This window comes from Rhinolophus sinicus, chromosome 18 (assembly GCF_057876585.1).
Source record: "Rhinolophus sinicus isolate RSI-liver-muscle chromosome 18, RSI-T2T, whole genome shotgun sequence".
NCBI classification, from domain to species: Eukaryota; Metazoa; Chordata; class Mammalia; order Chiroptera; family Rhinolophidae; genus Rhinolophus; species Rhinolophus sinicus.
The window spans coordinates 9,603,135-9,627,794 of NC_142518.1; the positions used below are offsets into that span (position 1 = coordinate 9,603,135).

The 24,660-nt window shown below is 41.9% G+C and overlaps 2 protein-coding genes across 4 annotated transcripts in view; one reads left to right on the top strand and one right to left on the bottom strand.

The window, feature by feature from the left end:
* PIR (pirin) overlaps nt 1–5,001 on the bottom strand; it is a 108,645-nt gene extending 103,644 nt beyond the window's left edge. For 2 of the 3 annotated variants that reach the window (XR_002138553.3, XM_019746288.3), the window contains exons 1-2: nt 4,792–5,001; nt 3,208–3,332 (exon numbers count right to left, since the gene is read on the bottom strand). Coding sequence is in view for 2 of the 3 variants with exons in the window: in XM_019746288.3 (XP_019601847.1) it covers nt 3,208–3,303 (96 nt within the window). In the remaining variant the exon portion in view is untranslated. The remainder of the gene's footprint in view (nt 1–3,207; nt 3,333–4,791) is intronic. The other variant, XM_019746287.3, reaches the window with a different exon arrangement.
* A 9,022-nt stretch (nt 5,002–14,023) lies between these two features.
* The window catches only part of BMX (BMX non-receptor tyrosine kinase), a 42,359-nt gene continuing 31,722 nt past the window's right edge, over nt 14,024–24,660 (top strand). The window contains exons 1-4 of the mRNA XM_019746241.3: nt 14,024–14,162; nt 20,491–20,637; nt 21,495–21,599; nt 23,440–23,521. Of these exons, the coding sequence (XP_019601800.3) occupies nt 14,160–14,162; nt 20,491–20,637; nt 21,495–21,599; nt 23,440–23,521 (337 nt within the window). The 5' untranslated portion in view covers nt 14,024–14,159. The remainder of the gene's footprint in view (nt 14,163–20,490; nt 20,638–21,494; nt 21,600–23,439; nt 23,522–24,660) is intronic.

The window sequence follows — 24,660 nt, forward strand, 5'->3', positions numbered from 1 at the left end:
CCTCCACATTTACAATCACAGGGAACAAGACACTTAGGGCCACTAATGTGAAACCCTGTTGTAAATTCTACGTGAAAATAGCTTGGGCTGCCAAGTTTATGAGATGTTTCTTCAGTGACAAATCCTCGGTGCAAAATGTTTGAAAAGTAACTGCCTTGAAGTAAGATAGGTGCTTTCCTTCCCTGCTGATTGGACGGTTAGGAGTCTAACTTTCTGGCAAGTCGGTAGTGTGTAGAGTGCTAAACAAAATGGTAACAGTCTAAATGGCCAAAAGTAGGGCCATGAGTAAGAGACTAATGGTATGCCCATACACTGGAATATGTCATAGCTACTGATGTTTATGGACAATTTATAATAACATGGGAAGTGCTTATGCTACCATGTTCAATTAAAAAATGAGGACACAACACTGTTTATTCTGTGTAATCACCATGATGTAAAATACACAATTACACGGAATCTTTAAAGCACAGGTTTTCAGCCAGAGACTCTTCACTAAGCACCATGGATGGAATTCAGAGTGGCTATAAACTTGGCTGGGGAAAAATTACATCTTTATTTTCACTCACCTCTAACTGATCTTTTTTCTTCTGGATTTTTCTTGTAGTAAAATATACATAACATAAATGTTACCATTTTAACCATTTTTAAGTACTGTGTTTCCCCCAAAATAAGACCTAACCGGAAAATAAGCCCTACCATGACTTTTCAGAAGACATCCCCTGAACATAAGCCCTAATGTGTCATTTGGAGCAAAAATTACTATAAGACCCGATCTTATTTCCGGGGAGACATGGTCTACAGTTCAGTGGCATTAAGTGCATTCACACTGGTATGCAACAGTCACCATCATCCATCTCCAGACTGAAATGTAACCTTTCCTACAATTATGAGATGTAATTACAAAGCCACAGTAAATTACCAGTACCTGTGACTTTGTCACTAATAGAAATCAAAGCTATTTTCACATCATGTTACAGTTGTTGCAGGTATATTGAACTATTGCTTATGCCCCTCAAAGCTTTGAAATTAGGTAGTTAGAACTGCCGCCAAGTCTTGTTATTTAATGTAAAATTATTACATTATGAATTTGTTTTATAATATTTTGCTAACCATATTTCAATATACGAGTTTTCCTTTGTAATCCTATACATTTTACTTTATGCATTATTTTGAGGAGGAATTGATAGGTTTCACCAGACCACCAAAGGGGTTTACAAAACAAAAGCAAAAAAGAAAGAAACCCTCAGCAGACGTGTTCCTGATAGATGGAGTAATTAAAGTGTTAGCTACCCTCAACATATAATAATGGGTTTACTGATGGGTGTCCAAATTCTTTACAACTGTTCTGTTGGTGATGTGGTCCCAGTAGAATATGACACCACATCTATCTGCATCTCCCAACATCCATTGTGCATTTAGCCCATAGAAGAATCTTGTTTGTATCTATCTTTTGAAAACAATGTTTTATGGACCTCAAAGGACATTCATAGTTAAAGAGGAAACTAATGGTGGAAAGAGTATGAGAATATCAGAGCAAATTTTAAGAAGAGGGACAAACCAACTTCACATTTCAAAATGAATCCATTTCTCTAATATACTTCTTCATTTATTTGCATTTCATTAATCATTAGGAAAATGCAAATAAAAACCACAATGAGATATTACCTTACACCTGTTAGAATGGCTATTACCAAAAAGACAAGCGATAACAAGTGTTGGCAAGGATGTGGAGAAAGGGGAATGTAAATTGGTGCAGTCACCATGGAAAACAGTATGGAGGTTCCTCAAAAAATTAAAAATAGAACTACCTTATGACCCAGCAATCCTACTTCTTGGTATTTATCCAAACAAAAATCCTAACTCAAAAAGATATCTGCACCCCCATGTTCATTGCAGAATTATTTACAATAGCCAAGACATGAAAACAACCTAAGTGTCTGTCCATTAATGAATGGATAAAGAAGGTGTGGTATGTATATACAATAGAATACTATTCAGCCATAAAAAGAAAGAGATTTCTCCATTTGTGACAACATGGATAGAACTTGAGGGCATTATGCTAAGTGAAATAGGCCAGACAAAGAAAAACAAATACTGTATGATCTCACTTACATGTGGAATAATTTTAAAAAGCAAAAATAAAAACAAACAAACAAACCAAAAACAAGCTCATAGATATAGAGAACAGGTTGTTGGTTGCCAGAGGCATAGATGGGGGTGAGTGAAATGGGTGAAGGGAGTCAAGAGGTACAAATCTCCAGATATAAAATAAGTAAGTCATGTGATATAATGTACAGTATGGTCACTATAGTTAATAATACTGTATTGCATATTTGAAAGCTGCTAAGAGAGATCTTAAAGTTCTCATTCCAAGAAAGAAAGAAAAAATCTGTAACCATGTATGGTGACAGATGTTAATTAGACTTATTGTGGTGATCATTTCATAATATACACAAATATCAAATGAATCATTACGTTGTACACCTGAAACTAATATGTCAATTATACCTCAATAAAAAAGTGTATCTTTTGGAATCTGGTATGGTGCTGGGCACAGTATTCTCTGGGCTCTAACCATCATTTAATACCTTTCTGTGCACATAAGATTTTCTTTTCCACAAGTCTCATGTCTCCCATAATTTTCAAATGAAAGATCTCTCTAATGCTGAAAGACATCTGCTTTCTCTGAGAGCCCCTGCTTTTCCCCCACCACACGAGGTCCACAGATTTGGGTCCCGGCGGTCTCTCCATGAACCCAAATCCCTCGCAATGGCTGACTGGCCAAGGGTAGAGATCTGACCCAAGCCAAGCCAATCAGATTCTCTCTCCTGGGAATTTGGAATTGGGATCCAGAGTTACTCCCTGGTGCTTTGACTTGTGGGCATAAGATGGGTATGTTTGGTGATATGCATGCTGAGGCTGACAAATCCACCCAGAATGGGATGTGGGTATGCAGAGGGCGCAGAGATGCTTTACGAAGGTCAGCTGCACCTTCTGCCCAGGACCTCGGTATCCACATTATACAAATCCCCTTTGGGCTGGAACTGGTCCGTGAGGGACCCCAAATGCTAAATTTAGATTTGGCCTCCATGCCACTCCACAGAACAGCTCATGATGGTCTGGGCCCTCTCTTCCCAAGTTTACCCTCAGTGTCCCACCAGTCCCTTCTGCAAAAAAGCACAAACAGCCACCCAACCGGCATACCTCGGGTCTGCCAATGCTTCTGCGTACCCGTGCTCCAACCCCTTCCGACTGCTCCCGGCTGAGCACCGAGAGGGTAACCTTCTTGGAGGACACCATGTTGAAGTCTCAAGTGTTCTGACGCTGATCTGTAGAGGACAGAAGGCAAAAGGAGGGACAACAAAAAAGAGATTCATTAAATCCTAAGTCCCATCCAAGGACTACGACATAAAGAACATTAAGATCAGACTTGCCCAAAATACTAACAGCTACAATTTATTGATTGCTTACTATGTACAAGATGCGGGTTAGGTGATTTAAACAGCAATCATGATGGCGAACTGTGTGAGTACTTACAAGGTTCCCAGCCACCAATTATTTCCAATTGTTATCTCATGTGACTCTACAGCCATCTTCTATGAGGTTTAGCAATATCCGCCTGTGGGGCATTTACTAACCACGCTTCATGAGCACTTTATCTGCTTTACCTTTTTGAAATTTCAGCCCCACTCCCATCCCCTGACCCCATGCTGCCCCATAAGGCAGGAGCTACCAGTGAGGCTGAGAGATTTGTATGGTGACATAGAGAACACGGAGAAAAACCGAGAGGTCTGTGACTCTCCAGAATGCTGAAGATTTGGCATTGAAAGGTTTCCTTGAGGGTCATCAAATTCAAAGACCCATCTATCCCTGAAGTTCAGGGCCAACTTTTCTGGCAAGAAATCTTTGTGCTTTCTCATTAAGTCTTCAAGAGCATAGAAAACTCATGGAGGATGTGCCTTTGACAATGCATCCCAGATTTCAGGACTGAGCTATACTCCTGGTTCATTATTCAAAACTGTTTCCTCCTGTGGGTCTAAGTTCTACTCAATGGAATATCACAGAACAAGTATAATCAGTACAATCAGTCCCTTTTCCACTTCAAATGCTTGCAGACAGTACCCCCAATCCCTAAAGCTCTTCTTCAAGCAAAATATAATCCATTCCTTCAAAGATTCCTACTCAAACTAAGAGAGATGCTTTAGCAAGAGGCATAGACCTTGGAGCCAGACAGCCTGGGTTTGCATCCAGCTTCACCATGTACCAGTTGTGTGACCTGGGGCCAATTGCCTAAGCCTTTGGTGCCTCAGTTTTTCCAGCTGTAAAACAGGGGCAATAAAACGAGACCCTCTACCTCAGAAGAGTGTAGTCAGCGCTCTAAGGTCAATTGCTATTATTCGGAGCACTCTAATCAATACTTATTGGGTGCTGGACTGTGGGGCACAGAAATGAGCTCAAGCCTCAAAGCCCTAAGGGACTGTCATCACCTACATATACGCAACTCGAATGTATTTTACCCCTCTATGGACTATTTCTGGGTCCTTCCAGACTCCTACAATTAAATTCTATGCACGTGAAGAACCGATGATTGACTTCCAAATCTCAGTGCTTTGCAGAAAGAAAAGCCGCCTACCATTTTCACCAAATTGCGGAGGACTACTAAGCATCTCTAGTCATTTCCCTCTGAGACTCCCCTAGGCATCTAAAGCGGGCTGGGGAAGATGGTGGGGTGCTGTTCCCTGATGTCCCGCACCCACCCGCGCACCCCGCGGGCGCCTGGGTACTCACGCAGCAGCGGCGGCAGCTGGAGCCTGTCAGGCGGTGCAGGTGCGGGCAGAGGGCGCGAGCACAAGGAGGCAGCGTGGAGGGCGCCGGGCAGCCGCCTCACCGTGACTCAGCACTTCGCCTTTTGCTGCGGGGAAGCAGGAGGCGGGGGACACTGGGCAACCGCGACACTCCTTATGGACACACCGCCTAGTGGATCCCTTCGCTCCACCCTCCCTTCTCCCCCGCCTGCTCCCCCGCCCTTTGGCCTCCGCGTCCCTGCCCCTCCCGCCCCTCCCGCCGGGGAGAGTTGCGCCCCCCGGCCTGTGGGGGCCTTGCTTGGGCCCAGCAGGTGTTCTGATCAGGGTGAGGGTCGGCGCTTGACTCGGTAGGAAACCTGTCTTTAATTGGAGTCCGCTTGTCACGCAACCCGCTGAGCCTGTCTACCTGCGTTCGAACCTGTCTCCACCACTTGTTAGCTACGTGACCTTGGGCTGGTGGCTCAGCCTCTCTTGGCCTCTGTTCCTCCACTGCAAAATGGGGATGGTAGTGATAATACAATACAACCTCCCGGGGTTGTGATGAGAATTAGATGAGCTTGGCAGGTCCTAAGCACTACACAGTTGTTTGCTACATAAATAAATCGCCTGCTATTTGCTGCTTAGAATGGGGGGGGGGGGGGAGGCATTGGAGAGTTTTCCCAGGGGAGTGCGGAGTTGCAGAAGCCAGTAAAGGGATCTAGTTCATTGCTGGGATTCTTAACCAGGGGTACAGGCACAGCTGCCCTTTATGTCCTCTAAACACCAGAAATGGGTGTGGCTGTTTCAATAAAACCTTTAATATGTATACTAAAATTTGAATTTCATATTGATATGGGAGAGCTCGCACACTACAAAAGTTTTAAGCCTCCCTCACTATAGAAATTTTAAGTCTCCTTTTCCTTAGTTTCTTAGCCGCTTAGCCCTGGGGTTTGATTACTCTTCTAATCAGTTTCTGAATCCTAAAGATTGCTCCCAGCCTGAATCACAGGATGTTTCTCACCCGGCCTCAGATAACTACTTAAAAGCCTGTAATTTCCCAACATCCCCCAAGCCATTCCGGACCTAACTCTTGGCCATCCCAGAAACCAAATAGGTTTTAACATTCCCCCAGGCCAGTGCACTTGTTGATTGTAATCATTGAAGCTGAATGTTCTTTCCAGCCCATTCTGGGCTCAGCTCCAGGACAATTGAGGCCACCTAAATGACTGGTTGAATGGCCACAGGCTCTCTAGAGCAAACAGATTTATTAAGATCTATTTTTCCTCATTCAGGGGCCTTGGGGATGCAGAGGACACCCCACCAACATTGCCAGTTGCAACCAAAGAAGCCAACATGGTCTTCTAGGCGGATCTTGAGATCCCTTCCTCTCATCTGATAGGGTGAGGTTCCATGAATCCCCCAATAGGTAGGGACAACTCTATGCCCCTGCCCAGCAGGAAGCAGATACAGAAAAACAGACCTTCTGTCCCTCAACTTCCCATAGAGATTTTATGGGGATCACATCTCTCAAGGAGAAAACCAGGCAGGCAGTTAGAGAGAGACATGGGGTCTCTGCATTACCGCCCAGAAGACCTTCCCTCTCTGTCCGAAACTTCCCCTTTCCATTGTAAACAAATGGGTACAAGATACCCAACTAGATCAAACCGGCCACTCGCACCTGTGCAGTTTTAAAAAGATGAGGTAATAGCCTCTTGTCAATCACAGGTATCAATCAGGTGATCCCACGCCAGGAAAGGAACAGCCCATTCTAGAGAAAAAAAAAGGATAAAAACTCTCCAGTCAGAGCCTTTTGAGCCTCTTCTTTTGCTCGGCCCGCTCCAAACTCTGTGGAGTGTACTTTTTCTCCTAATAATGTCACCTTGGGCCCTTGAGCCACTCTCTACTGCTCAGGTCCGCTTCTATTTCTTTGAAGTGTGCTATCTCTTCTAATAAACTACTCTTTCACCACTTTATTTCTGTGTCTCGTTCAATTCTCTGCTCAAGACGCTAAGAACCTGGACATTGCGCTGAGAAGGACTCACTCTCCAGTGCCAATATGATTTTCACTTGTCACAAAATGTTATTCCTCTTGATTTTTTTTTTTAATTTCCACCATTTAAAAATGGAAAAACTGTTCCTAGCTTGCAGGTTGTAAAATCTAGGTGGTGGGCCAGACTGGGCTGCAGGCCTAGTGTGCAGACCTCTGCTCTAAAAGTAAAGGTTAGTAGTGGAGCAAGGACCTTCCCCTGGATTCTTCATACGTCAGTGGGGCTCAAAATCCCCTCCCCACCTTACTTAGATGATTCAAGGCTAAATAAAATAATACATGTGAGCATTGAAAGTTCCATGACATAATAAAGCGTTGTGGCTTATATCATCATCAAACTTACTTCTGCAACTGTCTCCAAATAAAGTAGAAGCATGGGCTCTCTGTCTGGCACTTTGTAATCCTTAGTAAATGCTTCTGCCTCCCTTACCAAAAAGTTCAGCATTTAGCCAACTGCCTGAGCCTGTAACTCATGCTTTCCCCTCACTATTCCACCTTGAAATCCTGTGGATTCTGCTCCTGATGTCTCTTAAAGACATCCAGTCCTTCCCGTTTTGATGGCCACCATCCATCTTCTCTGTTAACCACCCCATTCTTCTTGCCTTCAGGCATACTACTGGCCAATCCAGTCTCCAAGTCAGAGGGAAATAGAATAACAACCTAAAACCTTCATTGTCCTCAAGAAAAAGTCCCAGGATGTCATTAACTTGGCTTCCCCCTCAACATGCTGGCACTGGTTCAAGGACACACACACAGGTACCCCCTCTTTCCACCATGCTGAACTTCTTTTTGGCTCTGGACTGTGCATTCTCTCTCTTGTTGGCTTGCTGTGCCTCTGTCTGGAACTTTCTCTCTCCTTAATCTGGCTTATTCCTATTCATCTTTCAGCTCTCAGTTGGGATATCACTCCCTCTGGGAAAACCCCCATCTGCCCCTTCAAGTCTGGGAGAGATGTTTGATGTAGCAATCATTGCACCTATACATTCTTCACCAGAGTCATTGCTTATCATCCTTTGGAAGTTTCTATTTTCCGAAGGTGGCCCCAACAGTATTTCTCATCACACCTGTCTTCTTCTGTAATGTGACCTTGATACTCCGCTCATCACAAATGGAGTTTATTTCTCTTCCTCTTGAGCCTAGGGAGGGCTTGTGGCTGTTTTGACCAATGCAATACGGTGGAAGTGACACTGTGCCAATTCTAGGTGTGGTTCTGAAATGGCCTGGCAGCTTCTGCTTCCTGCCTCTTGAAAGCCAGCTGCCGCGTAAGAAGAGCAATGAAGTTGAGACCACCATTCTAAGAAAAGCCCACACCATGTGGAGGAGAGGTCCTAAAGGAAGAAATGCCATGTGAAGAAAGAGACAGAGGCCGAGCACACTGAGGAGCCAGACATATAAACAAAGAAGCCATCTTGGAAGTCGATCCTCTAGCCCCAGTTAACCTAGCTGACAGCACCCGGATAAGACATGAACGAAGACCCAAATGTGTCCTTCCCAACTTCTGGACCCACAGAATTGTGAGCAAATAAAAATGGTTGTTTAACCCACTGGGTTTCCAGGTCATTTGTTTCATGATAATAACTGGAATATATATATATATATTTATGTGACAGAAGAGACGAGGGAGATTTACAAAGTTCTCTGGGCGAAAGGAAAATTCTTACAAATATTTACCCGTTCAGTAAGCGGGTGTCCATTTAAATGCTATTACCAAGGCAACCAGCCATCAGGCAAGATCAACAATTATTAAACTAGACTTGAGAGATGAAATGTTGGATCCCACTGGAGTTCAGGTGTCCTGAAAGTCTCCTCTGTTACAAGTAGCATTTACAGGGACAGCTTCATAGTAAAACAGGAGAGAATGGGTTCGCTGTACATTTTCACCCACTTTTGTACTAGATTTGCAATACTCGGGGAGGTTTTCAGTTTATCACCTTTTCAAAGTTTCTTCTGGGACTTGGAATCCCCTCCACCTCCAAAACTGTAACAGAAGTGATAACGTCCCTTCTTCTTGTCTTTGAGAAGCCACTCACAGGTAGAAGCTAAGTCCACGGCATGCATTGTCAAAGCAAGGCAGGAAATTCTATTTGCAGGCTCCTGCAGCACCAGGGGGCTGGGGGGAGCAGGCCTGAAAAGCTAGAAGACTTAAAATGAAGAAAAACAAAGGTGGGAAGGGACAAATGTTTACAAATGGAATGTGGGGCATGTAACATTTCACTGTAGCAGGGCCCACTTTTGAGATGAGAAATGTGACCCTGTGCATGGAACTTTGAGCATTTTTCACGCTGTCATTTGCCACCCAGATGGAAATGTGCAGATTATATGAGTGTGTAAAGAGACCATGGTTGCCTTTGGAACCCTGGGAAACATAAAGAAAACTCCATGCTGATGTGACAGTGAAGAAAGCCTTCCCTAAATGATTCGAAATAACACTATTATAATCTCTAAAGGCATCCACATTATACGCATATTTTGTTTGGGCTCTTCTTCCTCTTTAATCAAAAACTACATTTTCCTCTTCTGTACGACTTATTGACTTTCTTCTCAAAGATATATTTTATAGAAATACATGGACATATTATACATTTCATTATTTGCAATTTTTTTCTCCTTCAAGCAAAAATTATTTCTTGCAAATTGGTCAGGTTTTGGTAATGTGCCTCCCAGGACACTGTAGCTGTTGTTCATTAAATGAAAAATATTTCTGGAATATTCCATATTAGGGATTCAGACTCACTGAACGCAGGAAATCAATTGGTTTCAAGTCAGGGACTGATTATTTTGTAACATTAGTTTATGGAGGCCATTAATGTTCTGGTGGTTGAGAACATCCAAATATATCCAGAAGTGTGTACGTGACTCCTATTTCCAGCCTCATGAGAGCAGTCTACACAGACCCAGTCTGTTCCATCGACCAGGGTTCTGGCCCAGAAGCTACATGTGATCAACTGTTGCACAAAACTCATAACTGTGTTACTGCTTTTCCTGTGGGCTTTTGGCAGCATGCCAAAAAGAATAGCTTCTGACCTTCTCTTTTGAGCCACAGAACTTTCCTAGAATTCATCACAAGCAAAAGGCTCTCGGCCCTGAAAGGCTGATTCATCTCTGAACCAGGGAAATAGAGAAATTTAGGTGAATGATTCCCCTGATACTTACCTCAGTTACCCTGATAACCTTTCTCAGTTTTCAGCTTTTGTAAGGTTGTGTCTTCCGGCCAAATGAAGGCTGCTTTCAAGATCACAGTATTGGAGTTAAAATTAAAGGCGAATTTGAATTAACCTCTACTTAATGTTTTATACACTGTGGTGTTTATGGATGAAGTATACTGATATCTGCAACTTACTTTGCACCAAAGGAAAACAAAAACCAATAATTGTAATACTAATAGTAGTATACCAATAAGATTGACTGATGGATGGATAGAGAGGTGCATAGATAGCTAGCTAGCTGACATAGCAAATGTAAAATGCAATTGTAGAATCTAGATGGTGCTGTATGGGCGCTCACCATACAATTTTTTTTAACTTTTCTGCATTTGAAATTTTTCGTGATAAAATTTTAGAAAAAACTAATTTGAATCTAAGTGAGGATCATGGCTGAAAGGGGTACATAAAGATACCCCCTTTGCCTACCTTTTCTGCTTCTAACTCTGGCACCTTGAACACAGTACAATTCAGTGAACGTCTGTTGAATTGAGCTGTTGAACTAAATTCCAAGCTACTAGGTCACTTCCACAGCTAGCAGGATTCTTCTAGAGCAAGAGTTGGCAAAATTTTCCTGTGAAGGACAGATAGTAAATATCTGAGACTGTGGGCATACGGTCTCTGTCGCAACTACTCAACTCTGCCATCGTAGAATGAAAGCAGCCATACACAACATGTAAACAAATGGCCGGGCTGTGTTCCAATAAATTTTATTTACAAAAACAGGTGGTAGTGATAGCTTGCCAACCCCAACTAGACCCCACTTCCACTAAAAAGTAGGGGTAAAATTGACAAAATGCCAACAGTCTGTGTAAAGATTTCATAGATGTTGGAAAGGTCATAACAAAACAAAACAACAAAACTTTTCATGTCCACCTCCACCCTCCACTCACCCACCTCCTTTCATGAGGAACAATGCTATTTGTTCCACTGTAGAACCTGAGGTTTAACATGCAAGCGTCCTCAGGAGAGGTGATACATCAATCTTCAATGCCAGTAAGTGTAAACAATTTACATCAGATCCCAACCTCTAAATCGATAATTTTAGCACCAGAACAAATAAGTACAGGAGGTAACGGAGTGACGCCCCCAATGAAGAGATCCCCATGGAAAAAGCTCAGGCTGCAGAGAGAAGCTATTGGAGCCCTGTGGGCTTGTTCTTTAGTGAGGAGATGGACATTAAAGGTAATAAATAATCATGTAGTCAATTTTAAGGTGCTAAGTGCTAGGGGACAGAAGAACAAATAGAGCAGAGTACGGGAGATTGGGAGCACTGGGTAGAGTGGGGTTGAGTATTAAACTGGGTGGTCCAGGTCGAGCTCATTAGGAAGATGCCATTTGAAGCAGAGCCTGGAGATGGGGAGATGAACCAGGCAGATATCTGTAACAGTTTGCCAAGCAGAGGAAAGTGCCAATGCAAAGGCCCTGGGGCAGATGGTGCTCAGAATACTGTAGGAGTAGCAAGAGGGCAAGTTTTAGGAATGGCAATGTGAGGTAGAAGAATCATGAGATGTTAGAGATGGTACTAGGGGATCAGAAGGGGGGCATTGGAGCGTTAAGACTGGAGCAGTGGCAGGATTTGACTTCATTTAGAAAAATCACTCTGGCTAGTTAGTGGAGAATAGACTGCAGGGAGCCAGAGTAGGAGCAGGGAGAGTGGTCAGGAGGCACGTGCAATATTCCGGGTGAGGGATGGTGGCAACTTAGACCAGTAGGTAGCAGTAGAGGTGGTGAAAAGTGGCCAATTTGGGATATATTTTGAAGATAGAACTAACCATATCTCAAGAAGGGTTGGATGTTGGGTATGAACGAAGGGTAAAAGTCAAGGGTGATTCCATATTTCTTGGCCTGAGCAACTGGAAGGATAGAGTAGCTGTTAGCTGAGAAGGGAAAGGTTGTAGGAGAAACCAATTTGATGGGTTAGTCGGGAGGGCAGCTTTGGACATGTCAAGTTTGACATGTTTATTAGATATTCCAAGTATAGATGGACACGTTGATTCTCAAATACTTATATACTCAAATACAGCATTTAAAGCCATGAGTCAAATGAATGTTTTAAAGTGAGAGAAAAATACAGAGGTGAGAAGGGGTCTCTCTCTCTCTCTCTCTGTCTCTCTCTGTCACACACACACACACACACACACACACACACACACACACACACACAATGAATCCTATCAGATTCTTCCTTATTCTAAAAATATAAGCACTATTACTCCCAAGTGAACCCAAGCTTATTTACGTCATGAAGTCTAATTATCCCACGCTGTGTCCCTACAGAAGCTTGTTGCTTGTTAAAGGCTTGCATGAACACGCTTTGGAAAAAGTTCCTAAGGGTTTTGCTGGGTAGCGGTGACAATGCAGATTAGGATTTGAGCAAATAATTTCTCTAATTGAAATAGCTGGTTGCCACAACAAGTTTCAACTAAAGACATGGAAAATACGGAGCCAAAGAAAGTCTCAGGAGAAGTGGCTGAGGAAGTGAATGAATACAATAAATAAATCTGTGACATTTTGACTCAGAGGAAACCACTCCTCCCAGCTGCCCTTGAGTGCTTTAAGGCCCAGGAAGGGATGAGAATCCCAAGAGATTGTGCCCAGGTGTTTCCAGGGTTCTACCACTTCCTTCTTCCCCTCCCTTCCATTTACTTTTCATTCTAGAATGCATCTTGTGCCATGCTACCGTGCTTAAACAGTGGAGTGTATACAAGTCACCACGTAGAAATGAATGTTAACTGAATGTAGAATTCATTTATTTGTCCAGGTTGCTGTGACGCCGTGACGCTGCTCAGCCCTCAGTTTCTCAAATGACTGCTGACTTTATTCCTAGGGGATTAAGAGCTATTTGGAATCCATCAGTGACTCATTTGCTGTCAGGGTGTAATCTCCCCTCTTTTGAATTCTTCTGAAGGAGTGTTTGCCCTTTCCCAAAGTCCAGCTTCAAAAAGAAACATTAAAAATCTCTCTGCAAGTTATTTTTCACACGCTCTACTGTAATTAAAACTTTACATATGGTTGTTCCTCCACTACACATAACCCCCTGAACAGGTGGGCTGCCTCCGGCCTGTTTACTACTGTGTCTCCAGACCCTAATAAAATGCTTAGCACATGGAAGGGTCTCAATAAGACTTGACTAACTGAATGGATGAATAGAAACGACGCTAATCCTGTGTCCACACAAAAGAATACCTCTTTGAAAGTTAGTAGCTTCATTCTCCTCTGCCAACCCAAGATTTGATCACACCATAGGTGTTTACACGTAAGTTAAAGTAGCCAACAATTTATAAGTTAACACAGTGTGCCAATGCATGCCAAAAGGATGATTAATTTCCTCAACTATCCATAGCAGAGCCTAAAATAAGTCACTAGATTGATTACACACAAGCAGCCAGTGTGCACCAGAGAAAACGGTGGAAAGAGTACAGTCAAAGTTGTCACGTTGTCATAATGATGTCAAGTGACAATCACACCTTTCCACTGCAATCTTGGTGCATGGTACATTAGCAAAACCGATCTCACTTCCATTTCTGGATTTCTTAATAATCTAAGCTGTGAAAATGTTCCTTTTCTGTCATATTATCTGTCCTTCTGTCTCATATATTCTCTGGCCTCCCTTTGTTCAGTGTGGAGTTGAAGTTTTCATTGCTTATTCTCTGCGCACTTTGGCGTTACCTCATGGTTTCCTGACTCATGTGAGAGAAGTCAGCGTCAGAAGTGGAGTTTTGCAGAGATGTTTTCTTGTCCTTTCTTTTCCTTTCCAGCGTCAAACACCATAAACAAAGGCAGGGTTATCACATGTACTCGAGAGCTGCCTGGGAAAAGCAGGAGCCGTAGTTATCAAAGTTGGAAACTTTATGAAATATGCTTTTGTCTCCGTTTTTGTTGCATTCAATCAGATCAACAAGTGTTGGCTAAGTGTTGAGCGTGGTTTCCTGTGGGATTGTGTAAGGCCTTGCAGGACAATAAACGTTTTGGGGGCACTGAGTAATGTAGCCATTTCTGACCCAGCAGCCGGGAAAATGTGAGACAATTTGCTGCTGCTGGAAGGAGGACAGCTGGGGCTGAGTTCCTGCAAGAGCACATTAACTTCACCGCGGTGGACCCTGGCGGCGGAACAAGACAAAAATGGTGCGTTTAAGTGGCAGGTGGCTATGCAATGGCATATCCTACAGTAACATAGGTTCAGATCCGGGTGTTGTAGAGTCTGAAGTTCACAAAATTTGGGGATCCTGCTTTTAAAAATTACTACCAAATTATGAAGATGAAATTGCTGGGGTTCCTTTGGAGACTTTAGATGGGACGATGTAATCTGGGGGCCTGCTGTAGTTTCACTGTAAATTCCCCCTGGCTTAAAATCTTGTTGGGGAAGCTGTCAGGTGGTGTGTATATCACCACCATTTGGTTCTAGCTTTGTGTTGTTTCCTCTGATTTTCTCCTCGGTATTCTTTAGGCATTGCCCTTTTCATATTGGCTTAGAAGTGCGTCTGAAAGGCACAGAAGTGTTACTCGTAACTTCTTTTCTCTATCTTTATTTTTATGATGTTATTTTTGCTACAGACGTTTGTTCTTAGGTTTCTGAAGTCTCCCTAAATCAGAGGCTTAGAGGTGTTTTAGATGGAGATAGGAAGATGGAAGGGAGGTGAACCATACAGCTGCTCCCACATCCATATAATTTTGAAAGTTCTTGTGGACCCTGATGATTTCATCAGCTTTAAAAAGTAGTACACTATACTGTGGTCTAGGTCAACGCTTTTCCAACTCTCCTATGGATACGGATTACCTGGGGATCTTGCTAAGATGCAGATTCGGATTCAGCAGATCTGGGGAGGGGCCTGAGACTCTGCATTTCTAACAAGCTCCCAGGCGATGCTGATGCAGCTGGTCCAGGGACCCCATTTTGAGTAACATCTATGTATTGGTTTGTAAGAAATCTGGTGGCACAAATACAGACAATAAGGGGCTGGCTCAACCTGATTTTAAGGTAACCAATTCCAGGATTGAAAGCTTGTAACAGACCTACAAAGGAGGTGTTTGTTGCCCAGAGAATACATGGGGAGTCTTCCTGCCTCCCCTTATCTCCTATCCCCAGGAGCTCAGGGCAGCGGGGTGAGGACTGAAATTTTATGCTGAGGGTCATGTCATTTTTATTGCTATGATCTTTTAAAAACTTTGCCTACAAAGTAACAAGGGGAAGAGTTATGGGTTTCTGGAACATCTACTAGGGTGCTAGGCATAGTACTGCCGTTTTCTCTTGACTCCTTCTAACCCTTTGAGGTGGTTATTGTTTTACTCCCCTTACAGATGGGGAAGCTGAGGTTTTGCAGGGTTAAGTAACATGCCAGGTTGCATGGAGGCAGAATAGGGATTTGAACCCACCAAAGCTTGGTGCTTTTGCACACATCAACCTGTATCCCCTAAGCAGTGCTGTGTGTTAATTCAGCATAAGGTATTAGGACATGGACTTATCACTTTTTACTTTGTTCCTAAGGACGGTACCCAGAGGAGTGCCCTGGGCAAAGGGGAGGGAGAAGGAAAGAGGTGGCTGAAAAGAAGGAAGGGCTTAATAAAGCTCTGTGGGGTACTGAAGATAAATTTCACACCTAAAGCAAAGCTTAACTCCAGCAAGAATGGCATTGGAATACTTGCCTCATTTATGCAAAAATGGCCTTCCCCAAACATCTGGTTTTCATACATTCATTTTGGAGTAATTAAGTTATGGTGTTTCAAAATGATGAGAATTTGACTGTCAATGTTAAGAGATTTATGTCCATATCATGCCAAGACACTTGTAACTTTCGCTCTCCTGCATAACATGTGACACAGGGATTTGGCAGGTTCTGTGGCGCTGGTATTTGTCGTTAACATCTGAAGAGTTATATTTTTGAGCCACTTTACCTGACTCTGAGTTAAGCTTTTTGTTCCTGTTTAATTTACCATTATATTTTGTTCAGTTACTTAGCAGGAAGATAAGCAGGCCTGGCCTTAGGCAAATATTTGTCACAGGCCAAGTTTCTCACAGAGTACTCCATTTTCCCTTTCAGAGCCCCTCACTTAGAATATCTTCCCTTTCCTTCCTACCCTCCCCCTCCACTGCCCTCCCAGAATGTGGATTATTTTAATATCTTGACAACTATCCAAACCTTTAGCTAAATGACATGTAAAGTAAGACAGGATAACTAAATCAACTGAAGAAGTAAGGAATTGCTACTGTTGTATCTCAATTCTAAAGAATAAAACCTTAAAGGCATTGTTCTGAGCCAGTCTGGGAATATACTTTTTGATTAAGGGAAATAGCCAATGGCCGCATTTAACTATTATATGCCTTTCTCCCTTCCTTTCCTGCCTCCTGCCCCCCATTTCTGCACCGCTTAGAATGTATTCCAACTTTTGAGTTGTATGCTCTTACCTATTTTCAAAATATGGGCTAGAGTTTTGCTATTTAACGCTGCCTTGGACGTTCCTGCTGAAAGATTATTTATAAGTCACATCTTTCTGATATTTCCAATAAAAGTGGCTTGCATGGGTCTGGTAAGACTCAGATTTATGCCTAGTTCTACCAGACGGCGTGCCTTAGCAAGGCTGTAGTGCGTTTAGCTGAACACATAGATCTCTGTTAGTCTATTTAGTGCCTCGATGCCGTGGACAATGCTCCAAGCAGGACACCAGAAATCCGGCTCCCTAACCCGTGTGTCTCAGTCACAGCTTTGCAGTTCTGGCTAAGTCACTCAGGCTGCTGGGATCAGGCTGCTCTAGCACTTGACTTTATGTGACTTAAAGTCAGAAAACTGAAGTGGAAAGCAGGCAGAAGCTTGGTCAAGGTGACACAGCTCACAAATGACAGCCCTGTCACCTCCTCCAAGCCTTCTAAGTCTACCACCACAGTAACTTTGCATATTAATTAGCTATGAAACCTAGCTAATTAGCTATGAAACCTAGCTCTCATACCCGTTCATTGTCATTCAGGGCACACTGGAGGCTCAAAATCAAGTGTGCTAAATAGACCTGCCGAGTTGAACTCCTTACCCTCATGATATCATTTCCTTATAAATGCTAAATAACCCTAGTGATTCCAAGTCATGTTAATTTAACACACATCCTTTATGTGTGTTATAGGGTACACAATATTGACTGGCTTCCTAATAGAAAATACTATATTGATTTCTGTCGGGGTTTTTTTTCGTTTGTTTTTGTGTGTGTGTTTTTTCACCTCCCCTGTATTTTAATCTCTTTCTAGTTTCATGTGCTTATGGAAATAGGCAGGCGGGCCTATTTGGTAAGCAAATTGATGTGTCTATTCTATGTAGGTGATAATATGAGATTCCAGCCAAATCCCACCAGCACCTCTATGGAAATAGATTTCTGGTTAATACTGACTAGCTTTAGGATCTCATTTTATTTTTAAAGTTTTTTTGCCACCTTTCCAACTGAATGTCACTTAAATACAGGAAGGCAGAGTCAAGTTTGCTGGTCCTTGGACAGGCGTTTGAGTCAACAGTGATACCTGGGCCCTGTTGATTTATTGTCCTAATACAAGGGAACAGATATTACATTTCTAAAAATTAGTATTCACTGATTATCACCTCCTATACCAAGTGAGACCAGAGAAATGCCTTCAATTTAGAATCTAGGCTAATCTAGAAGAAGACAAAAGTACAAGGAAGGGACAGAAGCAAATAGAAGGAGAAAGACAGGTCCAAACTTGAGCAGGAACCAGGTGTTATCTTAGAAGAAACTGATCTGGAGATGACAAAAGTGTGAGTCATTTAAACAGGGTTCTTCAAGTTCGTTCGGGAGCATGAGAATCCAACTTAGGGAGTGGAAATTTGAAGGACTTCCAAGATGTGTGGTTCCGAGTGTTTGTTACATGAGAACAGATTACAGAGCCGCATGCACAGTATGTGAATGCGTGTTTGTGAAAATAAACACATGCGTGTATACATTTGAAAAAAATCTATAGGTATGTTCACCAAAATGTTAAGTTTTACTTTTCCTCTTGCTTGTCTGTAGTTCTTGGTTTTGTAGAATAAGTATATCACATGTAATTTTTAAAATGAGCCAAAAAAGCCAAAAAATTCACAAAGGGCAGGATTTGGGAATGAACAATTTTGCTGAACTCTGACAAGTTATACTGCTTCTGATACAACAATGTGTGTAAACCCTTGGAGATGTATTAGAGAATGTGCTTGTGGAGTTGGTATTTTCCTTTCTAGTCAATATGCAGCTTTTCCCAGTACCGCATGACGGAAACAACTTTGTGAATTTCATTTGTCAATGCTTTCTGTGACTCATCATTAATACCTTTAGGTAAACCCCCTCCCAAAAACAAACTTGAACGTGATGAACGTGAAAGTTCTACAAACAGAAAAGCGTGTGTATCTTCGTGCGGTACTGGGAAGGGCTGCATATTACCTTAAACACCGGGAATTTGCATTTTTAAAACAGTGTTCTTAATGTTACGAATTGATTCAGCATTTGAAAAAATTTTGTGAAGTAAACTTATTCCACTAACCAGATCTATTTAACTAGCACTCTGCTTTGAGGAGTAATGTATTAGCTGTGGATATAAAAGACATTTGACAAGTTTTCAGTTTTTTCTTTTTGCTTTGTTAATCAACTTTTTTAATGTAAAAGGCAAAAGTACCCTACACCTATGGCCAAAAGGAGACTTTAACGAACAAAAAGTAGACTTTCCATAGTTTATTTCAATAAGTCTTCAAGCAAATTCTCTTCCGGCCATAGACTTTGGGTGTAGAAAAATGATCTTATCTGAACAGGCGTGTGTGTAGAGTTTATAATGGAGGCAAAGGTGAAAGATAGGTTTGCTACCTGCCTTCCCAGGTCCCAGTGGGTTTACTACACCCTGACCTCTGCCTCGTCTCTGAGTCCAGGGCAAAGAAACCAGTGACCATGGTGAATAGCACCCATTGTGTTCAAAAGAAACCCATTCTACTTTCGTGAAAGAATTATACAGTACTTTTTTTTCCAGATAAAACAATATGCAAAGCAAAAAGTGACCAAAACTCTATTATATTTAATGGATAAGATTTCTACTACTTCTGCTTATAAATAAACGATGCCCTTGGAGAACATCTGAGGGAGTGTCTTCTGATCTATGTAAATAAATAATAAAAGCTGATTTTGATTCCCATTTCTAGAGTGGTGTGGTCTATGTCGGAAGGGAAGCTGGTGGGGCCTGACTCTGGTTTGTTCAATGCCAAGCTGTGTTTCTTAGTCTCCCTTTCTTTCCACTCCTCTGCCATCACGGGCCCATCATACCCCTGGGCGAGTGAGACGTGCCCGTTAGCAATTGGACAGGTTCACTTGGCATCTGCCTCCATCCAGACTGAGCAATGCCCGCGTGGGTGCTTCCTGATTCAGAGTGATAAATAGGATGCAAATATCTTCTTTTTAATGCCCGACTCTGGCATAGCCAGAGGGAATGAGTGATGGTGCCTCAGAGCAGTAACTGTTTGCTTAGAGCCTGAGGTAAGGACCCAGAAGCACACTTTGAGCTCTCTCCAATGTAAGGTGAGTAAAGTTAATTACCTTCAGATTATCAATAAGAAAAGAAAGATAGTCATTATCAGGCATCTGACTGCTGCTAATGATGTGATTTCACAAAGAAAAGAACACACTGTTCTAGCCTACTGCTTAACACTACTTTTCATTATCAGACCTGATATCAGACTGAGGGTTGAAACAAGTATTAGTAGAACCAGAAAATGAATGAATGCATTAGTATTCAGAAATATTCTAAGTTTTCATGTCTTACATGGTCTGGGAAGGAAAAGAGTGTTTTTAGTTTATAAAGTACCAATTTTTTTCAGTTCTTTTAAATCTCTTTTGATATCATTTTTAAATGTTTTAGTCTCAGAAATATTGAAAAGTAAACTCATTCTTTATGTTAAAGATCTGATCATGCTCAGGGGCTCTGGGCGTAATTTATAATGATATCAGAGTCTCACAGTGATTTGGATAATTTAGTCAAACTGGTCACATTAATGGAAAGAAACTGAGCTGATCAATTACTTCAGACACAGTGAACTGCCTGGAGTTGAAATCTTGAAAAGTTTGATTATATCCAATTCAATTCAACAAATGCCTATAGAATGCTTAAGGAATAAAGGAGAATTTTGATAAGCTAGTCTGGAGGGTATGGTAAAGATGGTGAATTTATGATCCAGAGGAGGAGGTGAGTAAAATGCATAGAATGCCGTAAAAAATAAAAATATTTATAAAAGTCAAAGCCAAAGCAGGAGAAAAAAAAAAAGTGCAGTTGTGTGTATTTAAGGGCCTGCTTAACTACCTTTCCTCTATAATCCTAAATCTAACTTTTAAAAATTTATAGTATGTATATTATCCCTGAATGAGAAATAGTTGAATAAAATTTATGAAAGTAGAAGAGAACCTAGCTAGATGCTGTAAACACTCATTTTAATTATTTTATTTTATTTAGGACGACAGTATGGATACAAGATCCATTCTAGAAGAACTTCTTCTCAAAAGGTCACAGCAAAAGAAGAAAATGTCCCCAAATAACTACAAAGAGCGGCTTTTTGTTTTGACCAAAACAAACCTCTCTTACTACGAATATGACAAAATGGTGAGACCCTGCTTATTCCATTGTTTTTATACTATTTATTTTTCTTAAGCCTCCCCAAAGGGCTTAATTATAATGAAACAATATCAGGTTCCTCAGTTTATAAAGATCAACTTGCACTCACTTGTCACATTGTCTTTTCTTAACCAAGGTATAACCAATGTAAGATAAAGGATTTTAAAATATTGGTTAACTTTACTAAGGAAAATTGTAAACCACTTTAGAACAGTGGTTCTCAACTAAGGGTGATTTTGCCCCCAAGAGACATTTGGCAATGGCTGGGGACATTTTTGGTCGTCATAATTGGGGGTGGGGGTAGTGTGCTACTGGCTTCTAGTCAGCAGAGGCCAGGGACGCTGCTAAATATTTTATAACGCACAGAACAGCACCCACCACAAAGAATGATCTGTCTCCAAACAGGGCTGAAGATGAGAAACCCTGTCTTAACACTGTTCTGGAAATAAGACTATCTCTATACAGTTGAGAATTATGTCACAGTAGAAATACTGACATAAAATTGAAACAAGATGGAGATGCTTTGTGGAGTTAAATCTTGATTTTCCTGAGTACCTGAGTAGATGAAGCACATGGCAGGTGATTTGAAATGTGTTTCAAGATTATCAAACAAAATTTTTAAGTGCTGCTTGAAGACTTGCTTTTGGAGGAGTATGTGAGTTTGTGTCCACACTGAAAAAATATATTCTATTGTCACTGGGTTTTGACTATTCTGGATGAATTGGAATGATTCTCACATGTCCATCCCATCTTCCAATCTCCCTTCCAAACACACCTTAACTTCATGCTTTTTTTGGTGCACCATTGTGTATCACATGAGGCATCATATATTTTGTTTAATTCAGAAAAGAGGCAGTAGAAAAGGAACAATCGACATTAAGAAAATCAGATGTGTGGAGAAAGTCAATCTCGAGGAGCAGACCCCTGTGGAGAGACAATACCCATTTCAGGTAAGTGGAGGGACAACACTCCTTCCATTGGACAGTGGCTCTTCTTTGAATGTTTCCTATTATGAACTCTATATAGCTGGGATAAATCAAAATGCTCTGAAATGATTCATTAAGACAGTGACAAGGCTTGGAACATCTCCAGATGGGAGATGGGAAGTTTGCTAAAATTCTGTCTACCCATCTGCCTTTCCTAGAGGGAAAGGAAGAAAGGTGAGCACGTCAGCTGCAGTGGCCTGACTTGCCTGGGGCTCTGACAATCTCTTTCATCAGACATCTGGCATTTCCAGTGAGCTACAAGGTGCTAGGCACACAATAAGGCATTAAATGCCATCCCTGTCCCCAACGCATTTACAGATCATTATAAGGCAGTGAGGGTGAGTGGTAAGGTAAGGGTCAGCAGAGTAGCCATGGTGCCCCGGGAAGCAGAAGCTTCACCCCTCACTCCAAGAGGTTAGGGAGATTTTCTACTGGAGGTGGGTTGGGAAGGACACGTGGAGTTAAACAGGAAGGGCAGCGAAACAAAGAAACTGCTGATCAGCACTGATCAAGGCACTGATCGGTGAAATCGTACAGCACATTTGGAGAGCTCCAAGTAGTCTTTATGAATAAAGCAACCCTGTGAAAGAGATGAGCCTGGAAAGGTGGGCAGGGCCACATCATGAAGGGCTTTGCACAGCATGCCACGAGTCTTACTTTTACCCTGAAGTCTTTTTTTAAGTGGTATGTTATGGAGAGTGTGCTCACAGTACCCTTGGGACATGGCTTGATCTAAGGCATGCCCTACTTTTATTCTATCATGCATACTTACCTTTCTGATCTAAAGGCAGGTGGATCACCCTTCCGATGTTTGGACTACTCAGTGCTAGTATGAGGGAACTGTGGCCAAAAAGGAAAATAAAATAGCCGATTGCTGAACAATCTATACTTCCCACTTAAAAAAAGAACGTTACCCAATTGGAAGAAACCAGGGGAGCATGTGCTCATGGACGATGCTTCAAATCCGTATCACAGTGGCATGGGGTATTCAAAAGAACACAGGCTTTGGAGCCCCAAAGAGCTACTAGCCAGTGCTTATACTTGTGTAACCATGGACAACATACTCAACCTCTCTCTGACTTTATTTCTTCACTTCCAAAATGGGCATAATCATATATTTTTCATAGAGTTGAAATAGGATTAAAATAATAAAATAGGAAAGAGCCAAGGCACTAGGTGTTTAATAAATGGTCTGGAATATTTACCCACAAAAGTTGAGCAAACAAGAGGAGGATCTGGGGAAGATATTGTAATCTTCAAACATTTAAACAAGCATCTTAAGGAATAGCAAATAGCTTATACTGGGGATTCCTAGGTTGGGACATATCCCAAGGGAATAAGTAACAGGGAGACATATTTTTACCCAAAATACACATGAACTATACAACAATCAGCATACATGAAAATTGGCAAGGATGGTATAGCAAAAGTAAAGAACATTCCATCCCTGAAGATATTTTTAAGGCTAGAACAGGTAAACTGGCTGTAAAGAATCATGCACTGGGCAGGTGGATGGACCAGGACACGCCTAAGACACGTGTAATATCTAACATTTTATAATTTTCTAATTCTCCAGGTCCAGAGAATCCCCGCTGTAATGTTCCAGAGTGTAGCGGGGTCTGGGATAAAACAGATGGCAAGGTGGAGGATAAAAATAACTAGATTTTTTTCCCATTAGTTCCAGAGCTAATGGATATTACATGAGCAAACTCAAAGTTTCTTTTGGATAACAGAAAATCTGCCGTTGCACCAGAGTGAACTATGATGCATTATATCCAAATGCACCAAATCTTTTCATTTCCAGATTGTCTATAAAGATGGGCTTCTCTATGTCTATGCATCAAATGAAGAGAGCCGAACTCAGTGGTTGAAAGCATTACAAAAAGGTAATTTTAAAAAGTCATAAAAGGGAGTCATCGGTTGAGTTCTTTTGAGACTCGGTGGAGGAAAGATATGACCGTAAAAGGACCCAATGTCAAGCGAGTATCTACTGATTTTCCTACCAACCTCAGAGACTGTGTCATGTTCATCCTCATTTTGCATTCTCATTGTTACATAGGGGAGGCCTGGGGGTCAGATTCCCTTTCCTGCTCTGCACAGAGCTGGCTATTGTGCCTTCCCAGCGCGTTGGAGGAAGCCAGGCCACCTGCTCCCCACCCAGTGTGCTCACCTTTACCAGGGCAAAGTCTAGGTCCTCACGGGGCTGTGTCAGGTTCTGTAGCTACTGCACTTTGGATGTGTACAGAAAGTTATGCCTAACACTTACTAAGCAGGTCATTTGCCAGCTACTGTGTCAAGTACCTGTAAAACATTTTCTTGGGTACCCTCTTGACAACTCTAAGGAAATGGATCATACTATTCTCCATGTTTTCAGATAAATGAGTTAAAGAGACATGGCCAATGTCACATACCTAATAATGGAGAACTCATAATCCAATTGCCCAAATCCAAATTTTGCCCAGTACAGTATAAAGGCTAGGCTTCTGGAAAGCTTAAGGTCAGAAAGTAATGTTTTATAAACTTAACTCCTTTTGTTTTCTGTGATTTCTGTAATCATTTCCCTTCAATTCCCATTAATAGTTAAGAATTTTTGAATGCCAGCCTTTTCAGGTAAGCTGAACTGAGTTAAACTAAGGGATGATATTTCTAAAGCCCACTGTTCATCGAACACCAACTCTGGGCCTAATACTGTGCTGGATGCTTTACATACATTTTCCCATATCCTTTCAATGACCCAGCGAAGTAGTTATTATTACCTCCACACACTTCCTCAGTTCAGGGTTGTAAAGGAGGAGCAGAATCCTCCTGGGAGCAAAATAAGGAATCCTCAAGTTGAATATAAAATCAAGAAAGAAAAAGTTGAAGGCACACTTAGAAGCAGCCCTCCCCTCCTGGAGACTCTTCTTGAAGTATTCTCTAAGACCTGTAGGTCTTTCTGTTGGGTTTTGGGAGAGGCTAGTTTGCTATAGGCACAGTATTACACTCCAATATTAGAATTTCATTACTTTGGATTGTTTTGTTCTGT